The sequence below is a fragment of the Engraulis encrasicolus genome, chromosome 19 (genome assembly GCF_034702125.1).
Source record: "Engraulis encrasicolus isolate BLACKSEA-1 chromosome 19, IST_EnEncr_1.0, whole genome shotgun sequence".
NCBI lineage: Eukaryota > Metazoa > Chordata > Actinopteri > Clupeiformes > Engraulidae > Engraulis > Engraulis encrasicolus.
In genome coordinates, this window is record NC_085875.1 from 16,692,506 (window position 1) to 16,717,505 (window position 25,000).

Genomic DNA, 25,000 nt, shown 5'->3' on the forward strand with positions numbered 1-25,000 from the left:
AGCCTTGGCTGTGGTTCAAAAGGCTAAGGCACCCTAAGGTGTTCCGTCGGGGATTCCATGCCTGGCTGTGACCACATGACCTCTGACCAGTAGAGTCCAAGGCCGGCCTATAGCGTGTGTTGTGACCAGGGGTGTAGTGGGCGCGGTACGCGGGGGTACGCAGTCCACCCACTTCTCCTGAAGTGAGATTTAAAAAAAATCTTCTGCCCGTGTTTGAATACAAAAAGGAATGATCACATAGCAGTATTGCAGGTGATTGTCCAAACAGATGAAAACGGAGAAGCAACGACAGGAGATTAAGGACAGTTGGAGGGTTTGACATGATAAGTTGCATAATAATTTGATGACGTTAAAAATCGCGTATCCCCACTTTAAAAAAATCCCACTACACCACTGGTTGTGACCACATGTGTTCTGACCAGTAGATTCCAAGGCCGGGCGGCCTAGCTTGTGGTGTGACCACATGACATGTGCCGCGACCAATAAGTAATGGCCGCTCTGCACTGCACTGTCCACTGCCTCCTGTTGTGCACGCATGAGGGAATGCGATCCCTGTAGCGGCCGGCGGTCAGGCTGGTCAGTCATGCAGCGTCACACACACACACACACACAGTCTACACACACACACACACACACACACACACACACACACAAGCATTCATGCACACATAAGACACACACACGCATACACACACACACACATGCACACACACACACACAAGCATTCATGCACACATAAGACACTCACACACATACACGCACATACACACACACACACACACACACACACACACACACACACACACACACACACACACACACACACACACACAGCTTAGCCTACACAAAAGCATTCATGCAAACCATAAGACACACACACACACACACACACACACACACACACACACACACACACACACACACACACACACACACACACACACACACACACAGCTTAGCCTACACTCAAGCGTTCATGCAAACCATGAGACAGACACACGCACACACACATGCACACACCCACACACCCTACACACAAGCATTCATGCACACACACACACACACACACACACACACACACACACACACACACACACACACACACACACACACACACACACACACACACACACACACACCCTACACACAAGCATTAATGCACACATAAGACACACACACACACACACCCTACACACAAGCTTTCATGCACACATAAGACACACACACACACACACACACACACACACACACACACACACACACACACACACACACACACACACACACACACACACACGCAAGCACGCACACACATAGACACACCCAACACAGATGTATTCATGCACACATGAGAGACACACACACACACACACACACGCACACAAGACCCAAGTATTCAGGCGTGGTCTCACAGAATTGCACACATAATACACACATACACACACAACTATTCACGCTTGGTCCCACGGTAATGCATACACACACAGGCTCACAAATATTCATGTTTGGTCTCACTGACTTGCACACGCAGGATTTTTTGCATGAGGTTGCAGCCACATCCACAGTCAGACATTAAGATATACAGCTCTCTTTCTTTGGTGGAAGCATACAAACACACACACACACACACACACACACACACACACACACACACACACACACACACACACACACACACACACACACACACACACACACACTCACACACATGCACAGACACAGGCACACACACACACACACACACACACACACACACACAGACACACAGACACACACACACACACACACAAACACACACACACACACAGTCTAGACTCTAATGCCTGTGTCTCCTTGTGAATAAGTCTTGAGTAATTCTCCCACGCACAGAACAGATCACACATAAGACACACACACACACACACACACACACACACACACACACACACACACACACACACACACACACACACACACACACACACACACACACACACACACACACACACACACACACACACACACACACACACAAGCACAGAACAGATCAGAGCTTCTCCACTGGACTCCTTCTTGTAAGCAGTCAGTCCCTCCCAACCACAAGCCTCCTCTGTCTCTGTCATACGGGAAACACACACACACACACACACACACACACACACACACACACACACACACACACACACACACACACACACACACACACACACAAACACACGCACACTCATGCACGCAGGCACATGCACAAACACACACACTTGCAGGCACGCACACACACAAACACACACATGCGCGCGTATGCACTCACATGTACACACACACACACAAGCATGCATGCACACATAGAAACCCACACGCACGCACACACGCTCACACGCACCTCCACACACACACACACACACACACACACACACACACACACACACACACACACACACACACACACACACAAATATATATATATATCCACCCATAAACAAAAACCGTGACAAATGCACACAGATAAACATAAGCATAGACAGGGGCAAACACTGACACAGACAGAGACGTGTGTGTACAAACACAGTCCATCATGCCCACACTGACTCAGCCACATGAAGACACACTATGGACACACACACAAATATTTATATTCACACACAAACACACCATCACGCCCACGCCCACACCAAACCACCCTTTCATTGTCTGTCTGTCTGACTGACGGTCTGTCTGTAATAGAATAGAATAGAAGGCCTTTTATTGTCATGACTTATAACTTGGACAACTTATAGTACACTATGCTATACATATGCTCCATTCGATTGACTTTTACGGAAATGGGATGTATATACAACAGTGGGATATTTAATTATATAACACACGCTATGCAATATAGAGGAATACAGTCTTCTATATCAGTTTCTCAGGGTAAAGCCAACATTTTGGAAGTCGACTTTACTTAAAGCCCATTCTATAGTGCATTATGAGCATATTTATAATGGCTTATAACGTGCATCATAATTAGTCACAATGCATTATGGCTATACTCATAATGCTTCATGATGTATTATATCAACAGTTATAACTATACATCTAGCTTATTATGCGTTATAAATACAAGGGAGTTATTTATTTATTTATTTATATTCATCATGAGGCATTATTAGCTATTATTATATGGTGTGACGTCATCGGTCGAATGCTCCATTCATTTCAATGGGGCTCCCCAACGTTCGCACGTCTGATATTTGAGATAAGGACGAGTTGTTCTACAGTATATCAGACCGCTGTCAATGGCAACAAGACTTTTCACTGCTAAAGCGATTGTTTCATCTCCGCTCCGTGTCGGGGTCTAAAGATTCTCTCTGTTGTGCTGCTATTCCACGGTAGCGACCTTCTCGCCGAACATTAACCCTTACTTATAATACATCATGAAGCGTTATGAGAGTAGCCATAATGCATTGTGACTAATCATAATGCACATTATAAGTTGTTATAAATATGCTTATAACGCGCTATAGATATGGGCTTCATAGAAAGTGTTACCATAGATTTTAATACCCAAGTGTTGGCTTTGCTCTCTTAGTGTTATAGTAACACTGTGGAAATGAAGAGCTTTGTCGCAAAATGACATATCGATTTTGGAACATTTCGGAAAATAGACATTTTTGTATTGGGAATTGTATTGCATTGCATTGCAAAGTGCATTTTATACAGGTTTATAAAGTCATTCCCAATCATAATATAAAAAAATGGCATTTACGTACATCATTTTGCAATGAAACGCTTCAAATCTACAGTGTAGAATAAATAAGTCTGTCTGTCTGTAAGTGTCTGTGACTCATCTTCCCAGTAGCAGCTGCCCCATTACAACGCTGAAGGGACTTCCAATTAAGCACAGAGGGAGAGAGAGAGAGAGAGAGAGAGAGAGAGAGAGAGAGAGAGAGAGAGAGAGAGAGAGAGAGAGAAAGACAGCGACAGCGACAGAGACAGAGACAGAGAGAGAAAGAAGTTCGTTTCCGAGCGACGCAGCGACACAAATGGGACTCTCAGGAGCCGTCAGTCTTAATGAGAGCGTCTGCCACGCTTGATTAGACACTAATGAGAGAGTTAACGAACGCTGACCTGGCTGACTCCTGACGAGCTCGCTCTGTTGAGCCGTGCACGCCAGTCTCTCTTTTAGCTCAGCTGCCCCTGACCTGCTTTTTTTGGTTTTGTTTTGTTTTCTGTTCATTGTCAGAGCTGGGATGATTTCCTCTTGGTCTTCATCATGTCGCGTTACTAATAGAGTACAGTGTAGTAGTGCTAGTAGTAATGCTAGTAGTAATGCTAGTAGCAGCAGGGCTTGATGTTAACTTTTTTGCTCACCGGCCACTGTGGCTAGTGGTTTCCCCAAGTCACTTTGCCTGGCTCTTGCCCGACCTGTAGTTCCGCACAGCTTTGTGAGCTCCACTACTAGGTCTGGGAGCATGTAGCAGGATTCCATTTCTACAGTCAAAAAAATAATCGCAGCATTTATTGCTTCAATATCAACAAATTCTTTCAAAACCATTTTTTCTGTTGATCTCTAAAGCGTCAATATAGTCTATAATATGTCCTGTGACTCCTCAATGTGAGCTGCCAGTGATATTGAAGTGATAAATGCTCGGCATTATTTTTTGTGTCCAGAAATTGAATCCTGCCACATGCTCCCAGACCGATGTGTGTGTTTGGAGTACCACCAGGGGGCTCCAGAGCACACACACAGAGGTCTGGTAGGAACCAGGCTACAAGTCACTAGCCATTTAGCCTGTCTGCCAGAGTTTTATTGTCCATTTTTTTCCTTCAGAATATTCTTGCATTTAAATACAAACAATTGATGCAACTACTGTAATTTGTCACACCAAAAAGTAACTTACCAGTCAAAGTGGCTAGTGAGACTGAAATTGTTACTAGCCACAGCCAAGTTTTACCAGCATTTGGCTGGTTGGCAGGTGCCAGTGTCAAGCCCTGAGTAGCACTGTCGGAACAATTGCACACCAGGCCACAGGGCAAAACAGTGGTAGGGCCCCCCTAAATAGCATGTGAATGTCAAAAAAGGGCCCCTACCACCAACATGGGAGGACCCTGGGCCCTGGTTCACATGCTGTCCTTGCCCCCCTCATGAAAAGGAAGAAAGGAGTCGCACACTGGAGCTGAATGCAACATCAAAAATTGTATTAAAAAAGCCAAAAAAAGTAAATAAAACCGACAGACAAGGGACAAACGTTTCGTGTCTAGCCCATCATCAGTGCCATCATCCTTGCCCCCTCTAAAATACTTTTAGCCACTTTTACCCATAGGTAAATGTGTGTTTGGTTAGTAAGATCAACATCTACTAACTACTAACTAGTCATTTTGGCTGGTAATGAAAAAAGTTAATGTCGAGCCCTGGGTGTACAATAGAGTGACTAGAAAGGCCTCTGATACACACAGTGTTGCCAGATTGGGCGGGTGCCCGCCCAATTGGGCTACTTGGGATGAGCGTCTGCGGGTAAAAACCAAAAAAAATGGCCATTTGGCTTTTTTTTTCCGGCCTTTTGGGCCCATAGAAGTCAATGTAATTTGTTGAATTTGGGCGGAATTTAACACATTTTGGCGGTTTTTGAGAAGCTTTTGGGCGGGATTTGGTCAGACACATCTGGCAACACTGGATACACACTGGAGCTACATGTGGGTCCTTGCAGGGCAGACGTCCTTTCTGACTGCCACTGACATACAGACAACAGACAACCACATCATTATGTCAATAAAACTCATGAAGTTTTGCATTGTAGTGGCAGTAGTGGCTCAATTGTAGTGGTTTCCCCTTGTTTGTGGTGTGATTGGTTTGGATTTCCCAGTGCATTCATGACTCATACAATGACTTCAGTGTTTTTGTTGGACAAAACCACAGCTTGTCTTGTACAATGGTGTGTGTGTGTGTGTGTGTGTGTGTGTGTGTGTGTGTGTGTGTGTGTGTGTGTGTGTGTGTGTGTGTGTGTGTGTGTGTGTGTGTGTGTTTGTGTTTGTGTGCATGTGTCTGTGCATGCACGTGTGTGTGTGTGTGTATGTGTGTGTGTGTGTGTGTGTGTGTGTGTGTGTGTGTGTGTGTGTGTGTGTGCGTGTGTGCGTGTGTGTGTTTGTGCGTGTGTGTGTTTGTGTGTGTGCGTGCGTGCGTGCGTGCGTGTGCATGCGTGCGTGTGCGTATTGCGGTTCTTCGTGGTGGTGTGGTGTTATGTTGTGTGTGTGCGGTACCCAAAATGGCCAGTGCCTTTTAGGCATATCCTCATTAAGCTGTCAGTGTCCACCAATCAATCCCTGGTCCAGTCAGGCAGAAATGACATGTGGAATTAGACCCATTAGCCTCCCTCCCTAACTAACTCACTAACTAACACAGTGTTTCTCAAAGTGGGGCGGAAGCCCCCCTAGGGGGGCGTGGAGGTATTGGAGGGGGGGCGCGTCTAGTCAGAAGGTTTTTCCTTTTTTAATACTTTTCTGCTTTGCCATTAAGTCAACACATTTACTTTACAATCTCAATATATTCATTAATTTATTCACAAATATTTAGAGAATATCATAGGCCATATACGTGTATATAGGCTCTAATAAACTTTACGAAGGCCTATTTATTTGTATTCTCCTAACCATTTTGCTCGAGGGGGGCGCAGACAGACACCCTACTTCTGAAGGGGGGAATGGCAGGAAAAGTTTGAGAAACACTGAACTAACAGATGCATCTCTTTTCTGTCTCTGGATCTGTTTTTGGATCTCCATCTGTCTCTCTGTCACTACATTGTCTGTCTCTCTGCATCCTCTCGTTCTCTCTCTCTCTCATTCCCTCTCAACCCTTTCATCTCTCTCTCTCTCTCTCTCTCTCTCTCTCTCTCTCTCTCTCTCTCTCTCTCTCTCTCTCTCTCTCTCTCTCTCCACCCCCTGAATCGGAATCTAGACGTGGAATTAAGCCCATTAGACTCACAAATTAAGCAGATGTATTTCTGTCTCTCCTCTCTGTTTCGCTCTACTCTATGTTCCTTCCTTTCTCTTTCTCTCTCTCTCTCTCTCTCTCTCTCTCTCTCTCTCTCTCTCTCTCTCTCTCTGTCACTGTCTTTTCTCTCTCTCTCTCTCTCTCTCTCTCTCTCTCTCTCTCTCTCTCTCTCTCTCTCTCTCTCTCTCTCTCTCTCTCATTCCCCTCTCTCCTCCCTCTTTGTTTGTGTGAGTGTGATTCGAGTGTGATCTTGTATGTGTTCTTTTGAGTGGAATGGGGAAGGGGGGATGGGGGAAGGCGGAAGAAAAGATTTTTAATTGGATATTAACAGCATCCTTCTCTTCTCTTCTCCTCTCTTCTCTTCGCGAGCGCCCGCAAGAGAGGGAGTCGCAAGATGCCCTCTGTTTCCTGCGAAAACTCATTTTAATTATTTTATTCCTCAATTCGTCTTTGGTCAAATATAGAATAAATGTTTCATGTAGCACTTACATTTTGTTGCTTCTATGCATATATTAGTTATAGTCATTTATTCAACATGGGCCACTGTATATTTAAAATGAGACCCCTTAAAATCAAGAGGGCTTCGCGACCCTCTGTGGATCTTTGGCGACTCATAAGTTGGGTCCCGAACCATAGGTTGGGAACTTCTGCCATAGACGACCCCACTCTGCCCTACTAAGGCAAAGTGCAGTTACTACGCCAACATTGAAACGGAGATAAATGCCTTCGTTCAAGGTCTTGGTATGAGGTCGGATATTGTAGTCAGTGGAAATTTGACACAGCGATATGTCTAAAATGGGACACATTTGTACCATAATGCTTGGTCACGAGAAGAAGGAGGTGATATGAAGACCAATGTCAGTCTAAACTAAATTTGAATGTATTATTTTTTGCCTTTATTTGTGACAGGACAGTGGAGGAGAGACAGGAAACGAGTGGGGAGAGAGAGAGAGAGAGAGACAGGGAAGGATCGAACCCGGGACGCCGGCACAGTAGCCCAGTGCCCTACTGTTAGGCCGCTGTCTAAACTCCATTTTTACAAAATATTAGAGATGCACAGGATCCGGTTCTGGTTCCGGATCAGGCAGGATAATAGGGTTTTTCACAAGATCCGGATCCGGCAGGATCTTACTGTAAGCAGTGGATCCGGTATCAGGCATGTTACCTAAATATCAGGGTCTGGTGCATATCTAGCTTAGGCTTTTCAGTCAGTCTTTCACAACCCCAATCACTGCATGGAGTGAAAGCCCTTTGGAAGTAGCCGTTGCAGGCAGTGTGGCAATAAACCAATGAGTCTAAAAAATAGTTTGAGCCAACGTAATAAAAAGGGCCCACGTGTGCGAGTTGGCTATGTGTTTCAACCCTTTTGTAGGATCCGGTTCTGGATCCGGCAGGATCTTAAGCAGTGGATTCGGTATCCTAAAAATCAGGATCCGATGCAACTCTACAAACTATGTAGTTAATGCACTTTGCCTTGGTTCGGCAGCACTCCCATGGTGCTCACTCTTGTCTTCTGGCTCTGTGCTCCGCTATACTGTATAGGCCTTATCTGGGCTCTCCCCTGCACTACCCCTGACGCACACACACACACACACACACACACACACACACACACACACACACACACACACACACACACACACACACACACACACACACACACACACACACACACACACACACACCACACCACACACACCACACACACCACACCACACCACACACACACACACACACACACACACTTACACACACCACTACACCACACACACACACACACACACACACACCACACACACGCCATTGTACAAGACAAGCTGTGGTTTTGTCCAACAAAAAACACACACACACACACACACACACACACACTGACTCACTGACTGACTGACTGACTGACTGACTGACTGAGTAAAGCTGAGAGTGCAGGGTTCAAGCAGAGTTCAGCCCCAACCCCCACCCCACCCTCCTTGTCATTTGAAACAATGTACTTTACCCCCCCCCCCCTCCTAACTCAAAACACTTGCTTTGACTGGGGCCGCGTTGTAAAACTCTTTCTTATTCTTCTGTGCACTGCACGCTCACACTTAAACTCACACTTAAACTGTCATGAAATGAGTCACGATGTGATTGCACATACACACATACACACACACACACACTCCAACAGTATTTACGTCAATTTGGCAACACGCATGCAGTTACACACACACACACACACACACACACACACACACACACACACACACACACACACACACACACACACACACACACACACACACACACACACACACACACACACACACACACACACACACACACACAGCACAGCGCAGTGCAGATCAAATGCAGACCTCTTTAATCTGTTTTGCTTTAGTAAGTCATAATACTTTGAGTGACTGCGACTTATTCTTAACCCCGTGCTATTTCCCTGTGAGGGTCCTTTGGGATGTTCACGAGAGAGCAGGCAGCTTTTGGTGTGTTATGGAACACACATGCGACACGGCTATATGTTTATTGGAGGGATGAGGGTTTCCAATGTCAGAATGATGTCATCTATTTATTGGCTTCATGGGTATATTGCTTCCTTCCTTCCTGAACTCGCTAAAGCGGCGTACACACACAAAGCTAGCTTTTCGCTCGCTCGCCTACTCGCCACTCTTTCATGGAACGTTCGCTGAAAGTTCCCGTGGCTTTGACTGCCAATTGGTTACTCGCTTACTCGCCTCGTTCGAAGATAAAATATTTTAAACTCAGGATCCGCCCACATCGCATCTCTTGTACAGTACTCGCCTACTCGCCTCGCTGGAACACATCGACATTCTATTGACTTCATTCGCTGAGCGAGTAACTAGTAGCGACATGTGTGTACGGCCCATAACGCAGTGGTTCTCAACTTTTTTTTTTTTTAACAAACGCTCCCATGACCTCATCATAAACCTCCCAACAATCCCAGCTTAGTATTAAAAAATAAAATAGACTAATGCTCCCCAATGGCAATTACGTAAGCACCCCACCTCTCAGCTGTATCCATTGTAAGGCCCCCTGAGGGCTCCTTTACGCCCCCCTGGTGGGCTGTAGAGCCCCTGTTGAGAAACACAATGCTAACGTAACAGCTTTCAACTGCTAGCATTAGGCCACTGCTCTCCAAGTGGTGGCCCAGATACGGGCCAGATATGGCCTGGACATGGCAAATATTTTGGTCCGCCATGGGGTCAGAACAAATGAAAACATATAGACCTGTTATGTGTTGTCATGTGTGACTTTGCGATCACTAAAACGTCAGTGTCCCTCAGCCACAGTTTCTCTACATTTCCCAAGGGAAAAACAATTGGAGACCATTGCACTAGAGAGAGGCTGAGTGTCAAGGGTTGTGGGAAATGTCTGTTAATGTAAGTTGATACAGTTTATCGTTTTTTCCAAAAAGTTGAGGGTGTCCTTTGCCAAAACTTGAAATGTCTGTTAATCAAATTATGGAAGACTTCTGACTGGATGTGCCTGATTGGCAGGTGGGTGGGTACTTGTGTGACTCCACCTACTCAATGCTACGCCTAAGGATGAGAGGACACATCAGTCCAGCTTCATTATTTACAATGCTCATTCGCAACACTTTTTATGTCAGGGAACAGAAGATCTTGTGCAGAAGCACAGTCCTGTAGATTCTACAGAGGGATTTGGGGGATTTGAAGCGTTTCTTTTCAACTGTTGATTTGCAACCAGAGCAAAAGATTTCTTGGTTGGAGAGTGACCAATCAGAAAGCCCCACTGAAAATCAGGGCGGGGACATGACAATTTTCTGATTGGGCCATTTCAACTTTGCAAATCGAGAGTTGAAATTGCTTCTACTGTCAGGGCAGGCTAGATATAAACACAGTAACATGTCCTCAGAGTAATCCGCTCTTTCCCTCTCTCTCTCTCTCTCTCTCTCACCCTTTCCCTGTCTTGTTTTATGTGTATCTCTCGTTCTTCTCTTTCTGTCTGTCTATGAACCTCTCTGTCTCTCTCTCTCTCTGTGCATCTCTCTCTCTCTGTCTCTCTCTCTATCTTTTTCTCTGTCTCTCTTTGAGGGTGCCTGTCCCCCTCCGACCACTAACGCTACTCTCTCCCTCTCTCTCTGTCTCTCTCTCTCTCTCTCTCTCTCTCTCTCTCTCTCTCTCTCTCTCTCTCTCTCTCTCTCTCCCTCTCTCTCTCTCTCCCTGCAGGACCACACGAGGGTCGTCAGCCCCATCATTGATGTGATCAGTCTGGACAACTTCGCCTACCTAGCGGCCTCCGCTGACCTCAGGGGAGGTGAGCGAGCATGTCTGTTGCCATGGGGACGGCAATGTCAATACACACCACAAACACACGCGTGCCGTGCACACACACATCCAAACACGCACAGTTGCTCGCACGCATGTACGGTACGCACACACACACACACACACACACACACACACACACACACACACACACACACACACACACACACACACACACACACACACACACACACACACACACACATACATACATACATACACACACACAAACACAGTGTTAATAATAATAATAATAATAATAATAATAATAATAATAATAATAATAATAATAATAATAATAATAATGATAATACTAACAATAGCAATAATAATGTGTTCAGTTTACACAATCCATTTAAGGTGGAGTGCCAACACACAGGTACAAACAAACACACACACACACACACACACACACACACACACACACACACACACACACACACACACACACACACACACACACACACACACACACACACACACACACACACACACACACACACACACACACACACACACACACACACACACACACACACACACACACACACACACACACACACAGGAGCATCGTTGCCTCCACATAGTGTATCTCCTGTGGTAGCCAATGTCACATAGCTCTGGTAATTCACACTGACAGTTGATTGACAATGGCCTAGTTGTACTCATTGTTTTTTTTGCCCAGTGTCACAGCCAGGCATACATAGCCTCAGGATTTATTCATGATTTATTTAAAGCTATTCTCATGGTCCCCAAGTCTCCTACGGCAGTGTGTTTCTTTTTTTTTTCTCCTTCTGTTCAGGTCTGTTTCTTTTCCATTTCCGTATCTTCCATTTCCTATCTCTCTGTCTCCCTCAGGGTTCGACTGGAGCTTGCACTTTAAATGGGAACAGATTCCCATTGAACAGAAGATGTCCAGGACGGACCCGACCCAGCCGATTAAGTGAGTGCAGTAGAGTGTTGAGTGGTTGACAAGTGACAGTGTTTCCCACAGAAATTTTGGAAACTATGGGGGCAGCCGGGAATTTTTTTTGTCCGTGGGGGGGGGGGTTGGGGGGGTGTTTTCACGCGGGCCTTTTTTTTTTGGGGGGGGGGGTGGCATGGGGGGCGCTGTATTTGCGCAGTGTAAATGCAAAATGGCAAAACTATGAGTACAGTATGACATTGGCGCATGGAGAAACTATAGGCCTAGGCCTACATTTCAGCCATTTATATTTAGAGAAATAAGGCAACATAATACACATGCAGGGGTCTATGTAATGAAAATAATAATAAAACAAAATAGGAGCAGAGATAAGAATTTTTAGCCTAGAAATCTAGACGCCCCTAGCGACCGCAAATTGAATTTGCTCCCGGGGGCAGTCTAGCGGACCCTGGTCGTTTTGCGAGGCTGGAAGTTATCCGATGACAGGGCCAATCAAATCGCGAGGGGGGCCGGGCTACTTAGTAAACAAGAAACTTTCTAAGAAGAAGAATGGTGTCCGTCCGTGCTACGTACAGCACGAAAGTGCACTTAATTTAAAAAGCCTGGATGATAATACATTTCGTGTCTGACATGGACTGATGTAATAATACACCATGAACTTATCGGACACAAATAGATCACAACACAATACCATTTGATCATTCGGTGTTTTACACTAGCTCGGTAAGCTAAGTTGAGCATTTTACAGGACCAGATAGTCACGCGCTATTATCAGACCACTACTGTAGGTAGAATGAAATTGCTGCCCCAATTTCTAATAAGACACATGCCATTAAGAACGAGACATTTGGGAGCTTTGAAAGTCTTTGAGTAGCTTACTAAATAGATGGGAATGGCATAGTCTACCAAGCTAGTGGCTAGCTAACCTGTCGTCAATAACACAGAGCTAGGTATCCAGTCTTAATATAACCATTTAACAAGCCCCAAATGGCTCAACATTTTCGCTGGTTGATCAAGGAAGGGCCATGTGGTTGAAAACGAGGCATTTTTGAACTGTATAAATGAAAACCCGATTTATTAGGACACTTGTTTGTGGCTGTGGTCATCACATGCATTCACTGCTACGACGGCTCGAATTTGCCGCTCCACCTACAAAGGGGCCCTCGCTGGCTAGCTAACCTGTCGCCAATAACACAGAGCTAGGTATCCAGCCTTGTATTAATATGCCTGCCCCAAATTTCTAATAAGATCCATGTCATTAAAAAACGAGACATTCGGGAGCTTTGTAAGTCGCTTACTAAATAGATGGGAATGACACCTAGAGTCTACCGAGCTAGCGGCTAGCCAATCTGTCGTCAATTACACAGAGCTAATATCCAGCCGTGTATTAGTTATGGGTATACAGCTAGCTAGCTAACACCGAACATGCCATGTTGACAACAATCATAAATATAACCATTTAACAAGCCCCAAATTGCTCAATATTTCGCTGGATGATCAAGAAGGGCCGTGTGGTTTAAAACGAGGCATTTTTGAACTATGTAAGTGAAAACACGATTTATTAGGAAACTTGTTTGTGGCTGTGGTGATCACACGCATTCACTGCTACGACGGCTCGGAATTGCCGCTTCACAAGACAGCTGTGACGTTACACAGAAGTGTGTGGGGATTGGTTGTTTGCCATCCAATTGCGTGGCGTTGAGTGCTGAAGCAACCGTTTATCCCGCCCACACTGCTGCCCAGCCCTCCTAGACCCTGGTACAGCTTTTTGCTGTACGGGTCTGGCTCGCTAGGCTAAAGAATTTTAAGATTACTGTGAAATTGTTAACGCATAAACAAAAAGTTCTAAGAGGGTAGACTATGCCTTTTCCCCACACACACATAGGCGTACACATTCTACATGAGGGGTGCTGGTCACAGGGCCAGTTTTTCAAAATTCCTCCCATTAAAAGGGCTGAACAACATATTACACATTTATGTATATTCACATTCATTACACATTAATTTCTATATGCAGCCCGATGTCTCCTCTGCCTTGTCAATTAAGGCCTGTCACCTAACTCATTACAACTGTAAAACAAAGCCTGGGGAGTGTTAAACTCATCCCAACTGTCCCTTCTCTGAAGGTTTTTTTTTATTGCTCCCAAACCCAAGTTAACTACAACAACTTGACTAGGCTTTTGATCCCTCTGTCTTTCAAGCACTTGGTGTAGTTTTCTCTATAGGATGTATTTACTCCAGGAGGAAAATGCGAAGGAAATCGTAATTCAAATCGTTTTTAACGAAAACGGCAATCGTAAAAAAAATTTAAAATTTTTTTTATTTATTTTTTTTTATTTTATTTTTTTTTAACATTTTCGGAAACTATGGGAAACACTGCGTGATGTAAGCGCTGCTTACTCTGATACGTGTGTAGAACTACTACTGCTCTTTGGTGTTCCAAATACTGTACTGTACTGTATGTGAAACTACTTGCTCTCTTAAGAAAGAGGAAAAGGAGAGTGCTGCGTTGGGTCAATTGTTTGTAAAAGAATCAGGTGCTCTTCAGAAAGGACATGATAACTTCAGCAACTTGGCTTGTGACTATCTCCAAAATGTGAAGGTCCAAACAGAAGGTTCCTTGTTGAAAGTGGTAGTCAGAATGATCCGAGGCACACTGATCTTAGTGGAAAAAGTTAAAAATCCTTTATTTTAATGGATAACGCCTATGCGTTTCGACTACAATCAGTCCTCATCAGGGCAAACCCTACTTGCTCTCTTATTTTGTTCCCTAAATTATATATCAGTACTGTAATAATGGAAATAAGAGGATTGCTGATGTGATGTATGATAGCCTGTGACGTGTCATGTATTTAAAGGTACACTTTTCAGAAAATGGTCAAAAAAGGTACTGCAACTATGCTGCTCATTGAAACTGGGCTGCCTATTGCCAAATTTGATCTTTACATGAAAGTTTACTAAGTAATAAACAAATATTTTCCAGTATGGTCCAAGTAGAGTCATTTTTGCAGCTTAAAATGGCTATTTTTGGAAATTCAAAATGGCGGACCATGGAGAAGATCCCCCTTTTCATGTATGAAAAGTGCAATTTTTCCAGTCATAATGAATACTTAGAATTTGATGATGGTCGTCAGTATTCATGATTAAGGTAACATTAGTGAATGGGCAGCATAAATTCTGGAAATAAACAACTAAAAATCTCACACCGTGTCCCTTTAATTGTTGAACAAGTAGTGCTGGGTATAACAAAGTAAAACACACAAAGTTAGCTAGTTTATCTAATTTTAAGACCTTTGTTTGTGAAATGTGAGAAAACTTGAAACAGCAGCGGTGTATCAAATGATTTGTCTCGCTGCATTTCATTTCATAACACCATCTTTATCTTCATATCTTTATGTCTTTATGTCTAATAAGGGCAGTCATGGGGGAGCGGTTAGGGCGTCAGACTTGCATCCCAGAGGTTGCCGGTTCGACTCCCAACCCGCCAGGTTGGTGGGGGGAGTAATCAACCAGTGCTCTCCCCCATCCTCCTCCATGACTGAGGTACCCTGAGCATGGTACCGTCCCACCGCACTGCTCCCCATGGGGCGCCACTGAGGGCTGCCCCCTTGCACGGGTGAGGCATAAATGCAATTTCGTTGTTTGCAGTGTGCAGTGTGCAGTGTTCACTTGTGTGCTGTGGAGTGCTGTGTCACAATGACAATGGGAGTTGGAGTTTCCCAATGGGCATTCACTTTTCACTTTCACTAATTCCACATTTGTTTGCAGAACTCCGGTCATTGCTGGGGGGATATTTGTGATGGACAAGAACTGGTTTAACCACCTGGGCCAGTACGACACACACATGGACATCTGGGGAGGAGAGAACTTCGGTACGTTTATTTTAGCACTTTAGTGTCCACCACAGGTGCATACACACACACGTGCACACACTCACACACACACACACACACACACACACACACACACACACACACACACACACACACACACACAGAGACAGACACACACACACACACACACACACACACACACACACACACACACACACACACACACACACACACACACACACACACCTTCTTAACACATGTAGCTCCCCTACACAGGTTGTTATCCGTCACACATAAAGAGGTACTGTCATCTTGCCTGGCTGAGCTCGTTCTCTCTTCTTTGAAGCCCCATATGAAACCACAAGTAGTTTTGGGTGTGCACAGTCCAAAGAACATTTCCAATGTCTGATTTCACAGCACAGCAGCACCCCTAGGGTGTCAATAGTGAACGCACTGCACTCCCACTGCGGAACCTTGGAGCGTAACTACGGCAACTACGGCGTCATTACAGATGTTTCAACTCAAGGCGGCGAAATAACAATAGAAGGAGGGAAGCGGTCCTCGCCACATTGGAGCCATCTCCTTTTGTATTGCTCCATCGAGTGAGTCCGGGAGTGTCATAGCTTCAGTCAGCGGTGTAGTCTACTTTTTTGAAGTGGGTATACTGTATATTCGAGCATTTTTTGAAGTGGGTATACTGTATATATTTATGCTGTTCTAAATAATGGATCAATCAATTTTAAGTGGGTATACTGAAGTCCCTAAAATTTAGAAATGGGTGTAGTCCGTATACCCGCATTCTACGTAGACTACACCAGAGAGAGTAGAGAGAGAGAGGTTCCATTGGCCCATTGTTTCTGGGTTATATTATTGCAAGGGGGAGGGGGGGAATTTCCCCTTTAGGCAGACCTAGGCAGACCTGAGGACTGTTCTATTCAATGCTAGGAGCATTATGACACGCCCCTTTAGGCAGACCGGAACCTGGTCATGTTAGGTGCCCATAGAAACCTATTATGTTGGCATATCTCTATATACTTAAAGAATCTCTGGTTTCAGTGTGTCGTGAAGGGGGAGGCTGGCCTCAACCATGGCTCACAAGGCTAAGGCACTATACTGTAATGTCGGGGACCCGGGTTCGAATCCGGCACGACAAGGTCGTTTCCCAGTCCTCCTCCTCAGTCTCTCTCTCTCCCATTCATCTCCTGCTGTCACACTCGCAAACTGTCCTGTCTTAATAAAGGCTAAAATACAAGTTAAACAATATCTAATCTAGTATAGTATAATACATATGTAGATAGATGGATAGATAGATAGATAGATAGATAGATAGATAGATAGATAGATAGATAGATAGATAGATAGATAGATAGATAGATAGATAGATAGATAGATAGATAGATAGATAGATAGATAGATAGATAGATAGATAGATAGATAGATAGATAGATAGATAGATAGATAGATAGATAGATAGATAGATAGATAGATAGATAGATAGATGTGAACTTGGGAAGGCTATTTCCAGTGATCCTCCAGGCTTGCAAACATGCATGCATGAGACAGTTATGTTAAGTACAGGTAAGGTAATTGGGTAGTCGGTTAATTTATGGATGTACGTCGGCTTTAAAGTGATACTGTCCCATTTTTGGAAATAAGCTCATATTACACCTCCCCTTGAGTTAAATAATTGAGTTTTACCTTTCTCCTGTACTTTCAACCGTTTCAACCATTGTCCTATACTTTCAACTTTTAGCCGCCAGCTGGTCTCATAGGACTCAATGTTAACTGCTAGCTTGGAGGTAAAATTTGCACTGCCATACTCAGAGAACGGTTGAAAGTATAGGAGAAAGGTAAAACTCAATTATTTAACTCAATGGGAGGTGTAAAATAAGCTTATTTCCAAAAAGGGGACAGTATCACTTTAACACAAGTAGTTATGTATCTAAAGCAACTGTATGACCAGCAAATGTGACCCTACAAACCCAGAAACAAACCCCACATTTCACAGGGGACCAGGATAATGGAAAACATGTTCTGTAAACATGCTGAGGGGTTAAGGAGAGGTTTTATTGATGTGAGTGACATACGTTTGCGGTTGCCTGTCATGCGTTAAACTACTGGGTGTGTCCGAAGCCTGAGCCCAAAGGGGAAAATCAATAAAACTGCAAATAGTTTCTAATTACAACCTGGTCCATCATTTTAAAAGTGCATTACGTAACTTGTTTAAAATGTTCGCCGGCATTCACCGCTCTCTCCACTTTGACACTCCCCTACTGGGCTTGACACTAACTTTTCGCTTGTCGGCCACTGTGGCTAGTGGTTTTCCTGAGTCACTAGCCATCCAGCTATTCTACTAGCGAAAATTTGAAATAATTATTTTTTCTGTATCATGACGCTGTTCATCTAGATCATCAGAAGATGAGGTGTTAAAGCAATCAGATGAGTGCATCGTGTTCTACATGGAAATAAATCAAACAAATAGAACTGAGCTTTTTTTACTGAAATAGAAACAATTGATACACAAGGCGTAAAGTGCAGAATATATGCTATTCTGATGTCATACCATTGAATAAGCTACCTGCCAAATTGGCTAGTTATTGTTACCAGCCACAGCCAAGTTTCACCAGCATTTAGCCGGTTGGCAGGTGCCAGTGTCAAGCCCTGCTCCCCTAGTCAGCAATATAAGGCATGATATACCATGCTGTATGATGATGTCCAACATGAACAACAACATCAACATGTATGGCTATGGCTCAAATTGTATGTTATATATATATACCCTGCAGGCGATGCTTAAATGTGCGTGCGCGCACACACACACACACACACACACACACACACACACACACACACACACACACACACACACACGCACACACACACACACACACACATGCACGCACGCACGCACGCACGCACACGCACACACACACACACACACACACACACACACACACACACACACACACACACACACACACACACACACACACACACACAGATTCTATCTTATCTATTCAATGAATCCAATATGGGAATAAAGAAAACAGATAATGATTATGTGGAATCCTTTAATTGACACAGGAAAAGAACAAAAAGAGTCAAAGAATTTAATCTGGAGCGCACTTGAAACATTTACGATTCTTTCCTTTCCTCCATATCCCTTTACGGGCTCTGTCGTCTGTGAATAAATTGGATATAAAGTAACACGTTGTTCCCATATGTCCTCCTCTATTCTCCGCGCACTGCAACTCCAACTGAAAGGTTAAATAAAAGATACAACGTTTCAACCCATCAATGCTTTTTTTTAAGTATGTTTTGGGGGCTTTTTGGACAGGACAGTGTGAGAGGAGACAGGAAATGAGCAGGAGAGAGATATGGGGTAGGGCTGGGAAATGACCCTGGCTAGACTCGAACCGGGGTCCCCATGGGCATGCAAACTCAAATGTGGGGGGCTTAGTGTGCTGTGCCACAGCGCCCCCCCACCACCCCCCCCACCCTGTTGATAGATACGCCTTTGTTCTGCACCTGGCCTCAGTGAGGTGGGATATGCATTCTTTTACTCTCCGCCATTCTCTACCATATGTCCTCCTCCTCATCCTCCTCCTCCTCCTCCTCCTCTTCCTCACAGCTGTAGTTCCGCACTTACGAGAGTACACTGGGACCAAATACACTCATGGCCTAGTGGTTATCGAAGTGATCTTAATATCAGGGGATTGCAGGTTTGAATCCCACCCTTGCATTGCCCTATACCTACGTACATTCATGGTTGTAGTGCCCTTGAGCAAGGGACCTACCGGTAACCTCACATTGCTCGAGGGACTGTAACCAATACCCTGTGTAAATAACTAAAAGCAATAAAAGTGTCAGCTAAGTGTAAAGTATTGTGCGGTGTAAATATTATATATTTATATTATTATTAAATATTAAAGTATTGTAAAGTGTAAATATTGTGCTCCTCCATTTTGCAGAGCTGTCGTTCCGCGTGTGGATGTGTGGGGGCAGCCTGGAGATCCTTCCCTGTAGTCGGGTGGGCCACGTCTTCAGGAAGCGCCACCCTTACGACTTCCCAGAGGGCAACGCTCTCACCTACATCAAGTGAGTAAGCTTATTCGACTTAGAATTTTGACGATCGATGGAGAGAAAACACGTGAGCGAGAACTTGTCACGATGTGGGTGTTATTAAATACAGCGCATTTAAAGTCGGCCCCAAATATGAACGAGACGATGAGCTCGCACCAGTTCGCTGTACTAACACACCACGTGTGAGGAGTGGGGGGACAGGCAGTGAGGAGGAGCTTATGTGGGGACCTGCACAAACTTGTGTAGAGGTGTGAGACAAGACGCATATACACACGTGAGTGAGTTGTTGACCAACCAGTTCATGGGCGTGTGACCTCGGAGGCAGTCTGCAGACGAGCGTTGAAGGGGATAAGCAACTGCAGAGGTTGCAAGATCTGACTGCAGTCGCATTCATCCCGCGATCGTTTGACACCATGTGACATGATACCTCGTTGACGCAACATCACCGAAATTTTGAAGTTTGACAGGAAATCTAACCGTCATGCAACTTTTTGAGCCAGAATGCATTGGTGTCTAAATGCGGATGCAGCCGTTGCGATAACTTGATTGCACCTATTGACACTGCGCAAACTCACCCATGCCGTGTACTGCACAGGGGGATGCACGGGGACCCAGGTTCGAGTTCTGGCCTAATGGGTTATACCACGTCCATGTTTCCTGTCCCACTCTTCGTTGAAAAAAAGCATAAAAAGGCATTATAAAACCACCAAAATATATTAGAAATAGGAAAAACAAAGAGTGACATGACATTCAAGTGGTTAAAAAAACGGAGGATCACAGAATGGCTGTATTGGCTGAAGTGATATTTCAAGCTAAGAAATTTGAAAAAAAAAAAAAGTCTAAAAAGTCTACTGAACTTTTGAACTGAACCGGAATAACCAACGTTTTGGGCCTAGCCCATTATCAATACTATCTCCTGTTCTCACTGTCCCGCGTTCCTTTCACCACTTGCCACTTGCTAGTTTCTTTTTGAGCTGATGGCGCATCAGGTGAAACTTTTTCACAGATGGTGGAAGGTGCACCGCTGACGCCTACTTGTTTTCCGATGACATGACATCCAGCCAGGCCGTCGGCTGTCAGGTGTTAGGTTTAAAGGGGTTAGCTTCCCCAGCTAATTAGCAGAACTCTCACATAGAGAAAGTGAACTTATCGACTTCCGCACTTCCTCAACCAATTAACAGCACTCTCACCTACAGCAAGTGTGCTGAGTGACAACCAGGATGTAATGTGTGGGGGATTTAGGCTCGTTAGCTTTAGAGCCAATTAGGCAAGAGAGTGATTTCTTGACGGACGTTTGGTCGATATGGGCTACCCTCCTTTACAAAAATAGACCATGGTTTTATTGTAGTAACCGGTATATGTCATGGTTACTCTAAGTACTCTGAACCAACCATTGTCTTACTATGGCTTTTAATCATGATTTTTTGGGGGGTTTTCCGTTTTACCATCGTTTTACCATGAAAACTAACCATGGATCATGGTTATTCATGGTTCTCATTTTTTTTAGTATGGTTTGTGACAATGGTTTAATCAAACCATAATTGAACCATTGTAATAAAAAAAAAACATGCCGAACCATGCTAAAAAAACATGAAAACCATGATTCACCATGGTCGATTTTCGTAAGGGTTGTTTTACTGTAACACAACCCTAACCCACTCTACTAACATTAAAGCGTGTCGCCTAAGATGTGAACCACTGGGCTACAGCATTAGGGAGAAAGTCATCAAGCCTACACACTGGCCGTACATGATGTAGGCCTAAAGACGCGTGTATTGTTGGCACATCAATGGCCAAACAAGAGAGAGTGCGAAAACCTCTAATCGTGTGTTACAAATGAAGTGAAAGTCCAACTCCCATTGTGACACAACAGCACTCCACGAAATTGCATATATGCCTCACCTGTGCAAGGGGGCAGCCCCCAATGGCACCTGAAAGGGAGCAGTGCAGCAGGACAATACCTCAGTCATGGAGAAGGATAGCACTGGTTAAGTACTCCCCCCATCAACCTGACGGATCGGAAAGTCGAACCGGCAACCTTTGGACTACAAGTCTGACACCCTAACCGCTTACCCATGACTGCCCTGCCATGATAAGTACACTATACCAAATCAGCTACAGGTATTAGTGAGTGACATCACTGGTACCACCCCTGTAAATCCTGGCCCGACCTTGTGACCCTAACCTGTATCATAGCAACCATGGAGGTAGTATAAGAACTGGAGAGAGTGACTAAGTCCCGCCTCCAGTCATTTCAATGGGAAATGCTAAGCTAGTGAATTCAGCCAAAATTGAACGAATTTTTCAGCTTCAAAGATAGAGTCGTTTCCGCCGACATTTTACTCAGCCAATTACGTGCCACGTTATTGTCTGACTTACGGTTAATCAGAAAGCTATATGGAAGACGGGCATTGGATGCATGGAGGTGCCCAACCACAGACATGTAAAGGTTGCTCACCCACCAAGCATAATGACCGGAGTGGAGCGAAGTGGATGTCGGAAATGCGAAAATGGTGACTTGCTAATTGGCGAAGCTAACCAGCCAAATCCTGCCCCCCTGATAGCAACCTGTCCCGCTGTGCTACCAAGCAATTACAACATGCTACAGCAACAATTAGCAGTGCTCTCACCTACAGCAGGTGAGCTGAGGGACACCCTTGAAGTGTGAGATCAGGCTGCTTTAGCTACAGCAGTGATTCCCAATTAGGGGTATGTGTACTGCAAGAGGTACGCACGACGTATATGAAGGGGACGCACAGAAAATTTGAATCACAAATAACAAATGTGTGGAGCATAGTCGTCACATTGGGATAGAAGAAGAGATATAGATATTTGAGTGAGGGGGTATTGATGATATGACAAAAGGGCTTAGGGGGTCCACAAGAAAAAAAATGTTGGGAAACACTGAGCTACAGAACCAATTAGCCCTGAGACCAATTAGTGATTTTTTGCTGGCTCTGGCTTGTGTCGTGTCGATATGGGCCTCCTGTTGAGTTGAGCTACCAAGCCACTGCAATGTACTGCTTGCTAGGCTGTGCCCTCCTAGTGACGCAAGTCTCGAAGACATTGAAACGTCGATGATAGTCAAGCTAATGTACTACAGGAACAATGACAGTCTCGAAGACATTGAAACGTCGATGATAATCAGGCTAACGTACTACAGGAACAATGGCAACTGGCAGAGAGGAATTGTGTGTCAAGATTGATTTTACTGAGGGTGCTGTGGCGCAGCGCGCTAAGCCCCCCACATTTGGGCTTTCATGCCAGCCCCATGGGGACCCCGGTTCGAGTCCGGACGGGGTCATTTCCCAATCCTCCCCCATCTCTCTCTCCCACTCACTTCCTGTCAGTATATCATACTATCCCATTAATAAAGGCATAAAAAGCCCCTAAAAATAAAAAAGATTGATTTTACGGGCCCAGTTTTGGCTCTAATGGCTGGGCACTGGACTGCTGTGCGGTGCCGGGTTCGATTCCTGTCCCTCCCGGGTCATTTCCCAATCCTTCCTTGTCTGTCTCTCCCAGCCATTTCCTGTCTGTTCTCCACTGTCCTATCAAACAATAAAGGCACAAAAGCCCTAAATATTATATGTAGGCTACCGGTACTGCAAATTTGACATTCTGTATCAATACCTCTAAAACGGGACACATTTGGACCATAAGGGTTTGTCACAAGATAAAGGAGGTGTAAAGAGGATCATTTTCAGTCTAAACTCAATTTTGACAAAATTTGTCGTTACTGCACTTTGCCTTTGTAGGGCAGCATTGTTTTAGCCTGGCTCTCGCGCAGACCCTTAGTGCTTTCGGTAACGCTTTACTTTACGGTACAGTTACCATATGTAATTACTGGGTACTTTCTGGGTAACAGCAGGGTAACAGAGAGAAGTTACATTGTATCTAATGGGTAAAAAGGGGGTAATTACAATGTAAATACCATTAATTGGGTAACAACAGGGTAACAGAGAAGTTTGATGATTAGATGGTTAGAAAATACGCAGTAGTTTCGTAGTAATTCTTGAGATATGTGTATTACATAGTATTTACTTTGTAATTACCCCCTTTTTAACCTGTTAGATACCATGTAACTTCTGTCTGTTACACGCAGAAAGTACACAGTAAATACTGTACCGTAAAGTAAAGCGTTACCGTGCTTTCTTGCAATTTCGTTACACTTTGAGAATATCCATCTGCATGAGAACCAGGTTAGCATTGTTTAGGCTGGGGGGCAATCGCTATTCCGACATGCCGCTATTCCGACATGCCGCTATTCCGACACTTTTTAGGGGTTAGGGTTAGGGTTAGGGTTAAGGCTAGGGATGTCGGAATAGCGGCATGTAGGAATAGCGTCGGACGGTTGGAAACGTGTCGGTATTCCGACAAGACATTAACGTCGGAATAGCGACATGTCGGAATAGCGCCACGTAACCGTTTAGGCTTCAGCTGAAATGTTCTTCCCTCCCATGGGCCACCAAAATTAATTTAGGTGAAAAGACTTTAGACTTGACTGTTCTTATTGATTTGATTTTTGATTTGATTCTTTAATGTCCACAGGTGTGGAAACTTGTCTTCAGTTTCACCATTATAAAAGACGTACAGTTACACATTACACATTCAAAGACATTACACATTTAAGACAGACACCCCATTCCACGCAAGAACAATCCGGGAAACCACTCCAGTAAATGGATGAATAAATAGGTGTGATCTAACAATATAAAAAGTAAAATAAAATAAGATATTACAAGGAATAAATAGCAAGTAAATAAATAGGTAACTATACCACTCCAAGAAATAGATGTTTACATAAAATAGCCTACTAGTCATAATGACTCATCTAAGATATAAATCCCTCTTGTTAATTATGTTAACTGCATTTGGGACAAATGATTTCTTGTATAAGTTTCTAGTGGCA

At 44.3% G+C, this 25,000-nt stretch overlaps 1 protein-coding gene across 1 annotated transcript in view; it reads left to right on the top strand.

Annotated features, from left to right (window-relative positions):
* The window catches only part of galnt16 (UDP-N-acetyl-alpha-D-galactosamine:polypeptide N-acetylgalactosaminyltransferase 16), a 111,021-nt gene that overhangs the window by 55,834 nt on the left and 30,187 nt on the right, over positions 1 to 25,000 (top strand). Inside the window, exons 7-10 of the mRNA XM_063183704.1 lie at positions 11,149 to 11,236; positions 12,106 to 12,190; positions 15,941 to 16,044; positions 19,977 to 20,103. Of these exons, the coding sequence (XP_063039774.1) occupies positions 11,149 to 11,236; positions 12,106 to 12,190; positions 15,941 to 16,044; positions 19,977 to 20,103 (404 nt within the window). The remainder of the gene's footprint in view (positions 1 to 11,148; positions 11,237 to 12,105; positions 12,191 to 15,940; positions 16,045 to 19,976; positions 20,104 to 25,000) is intronic.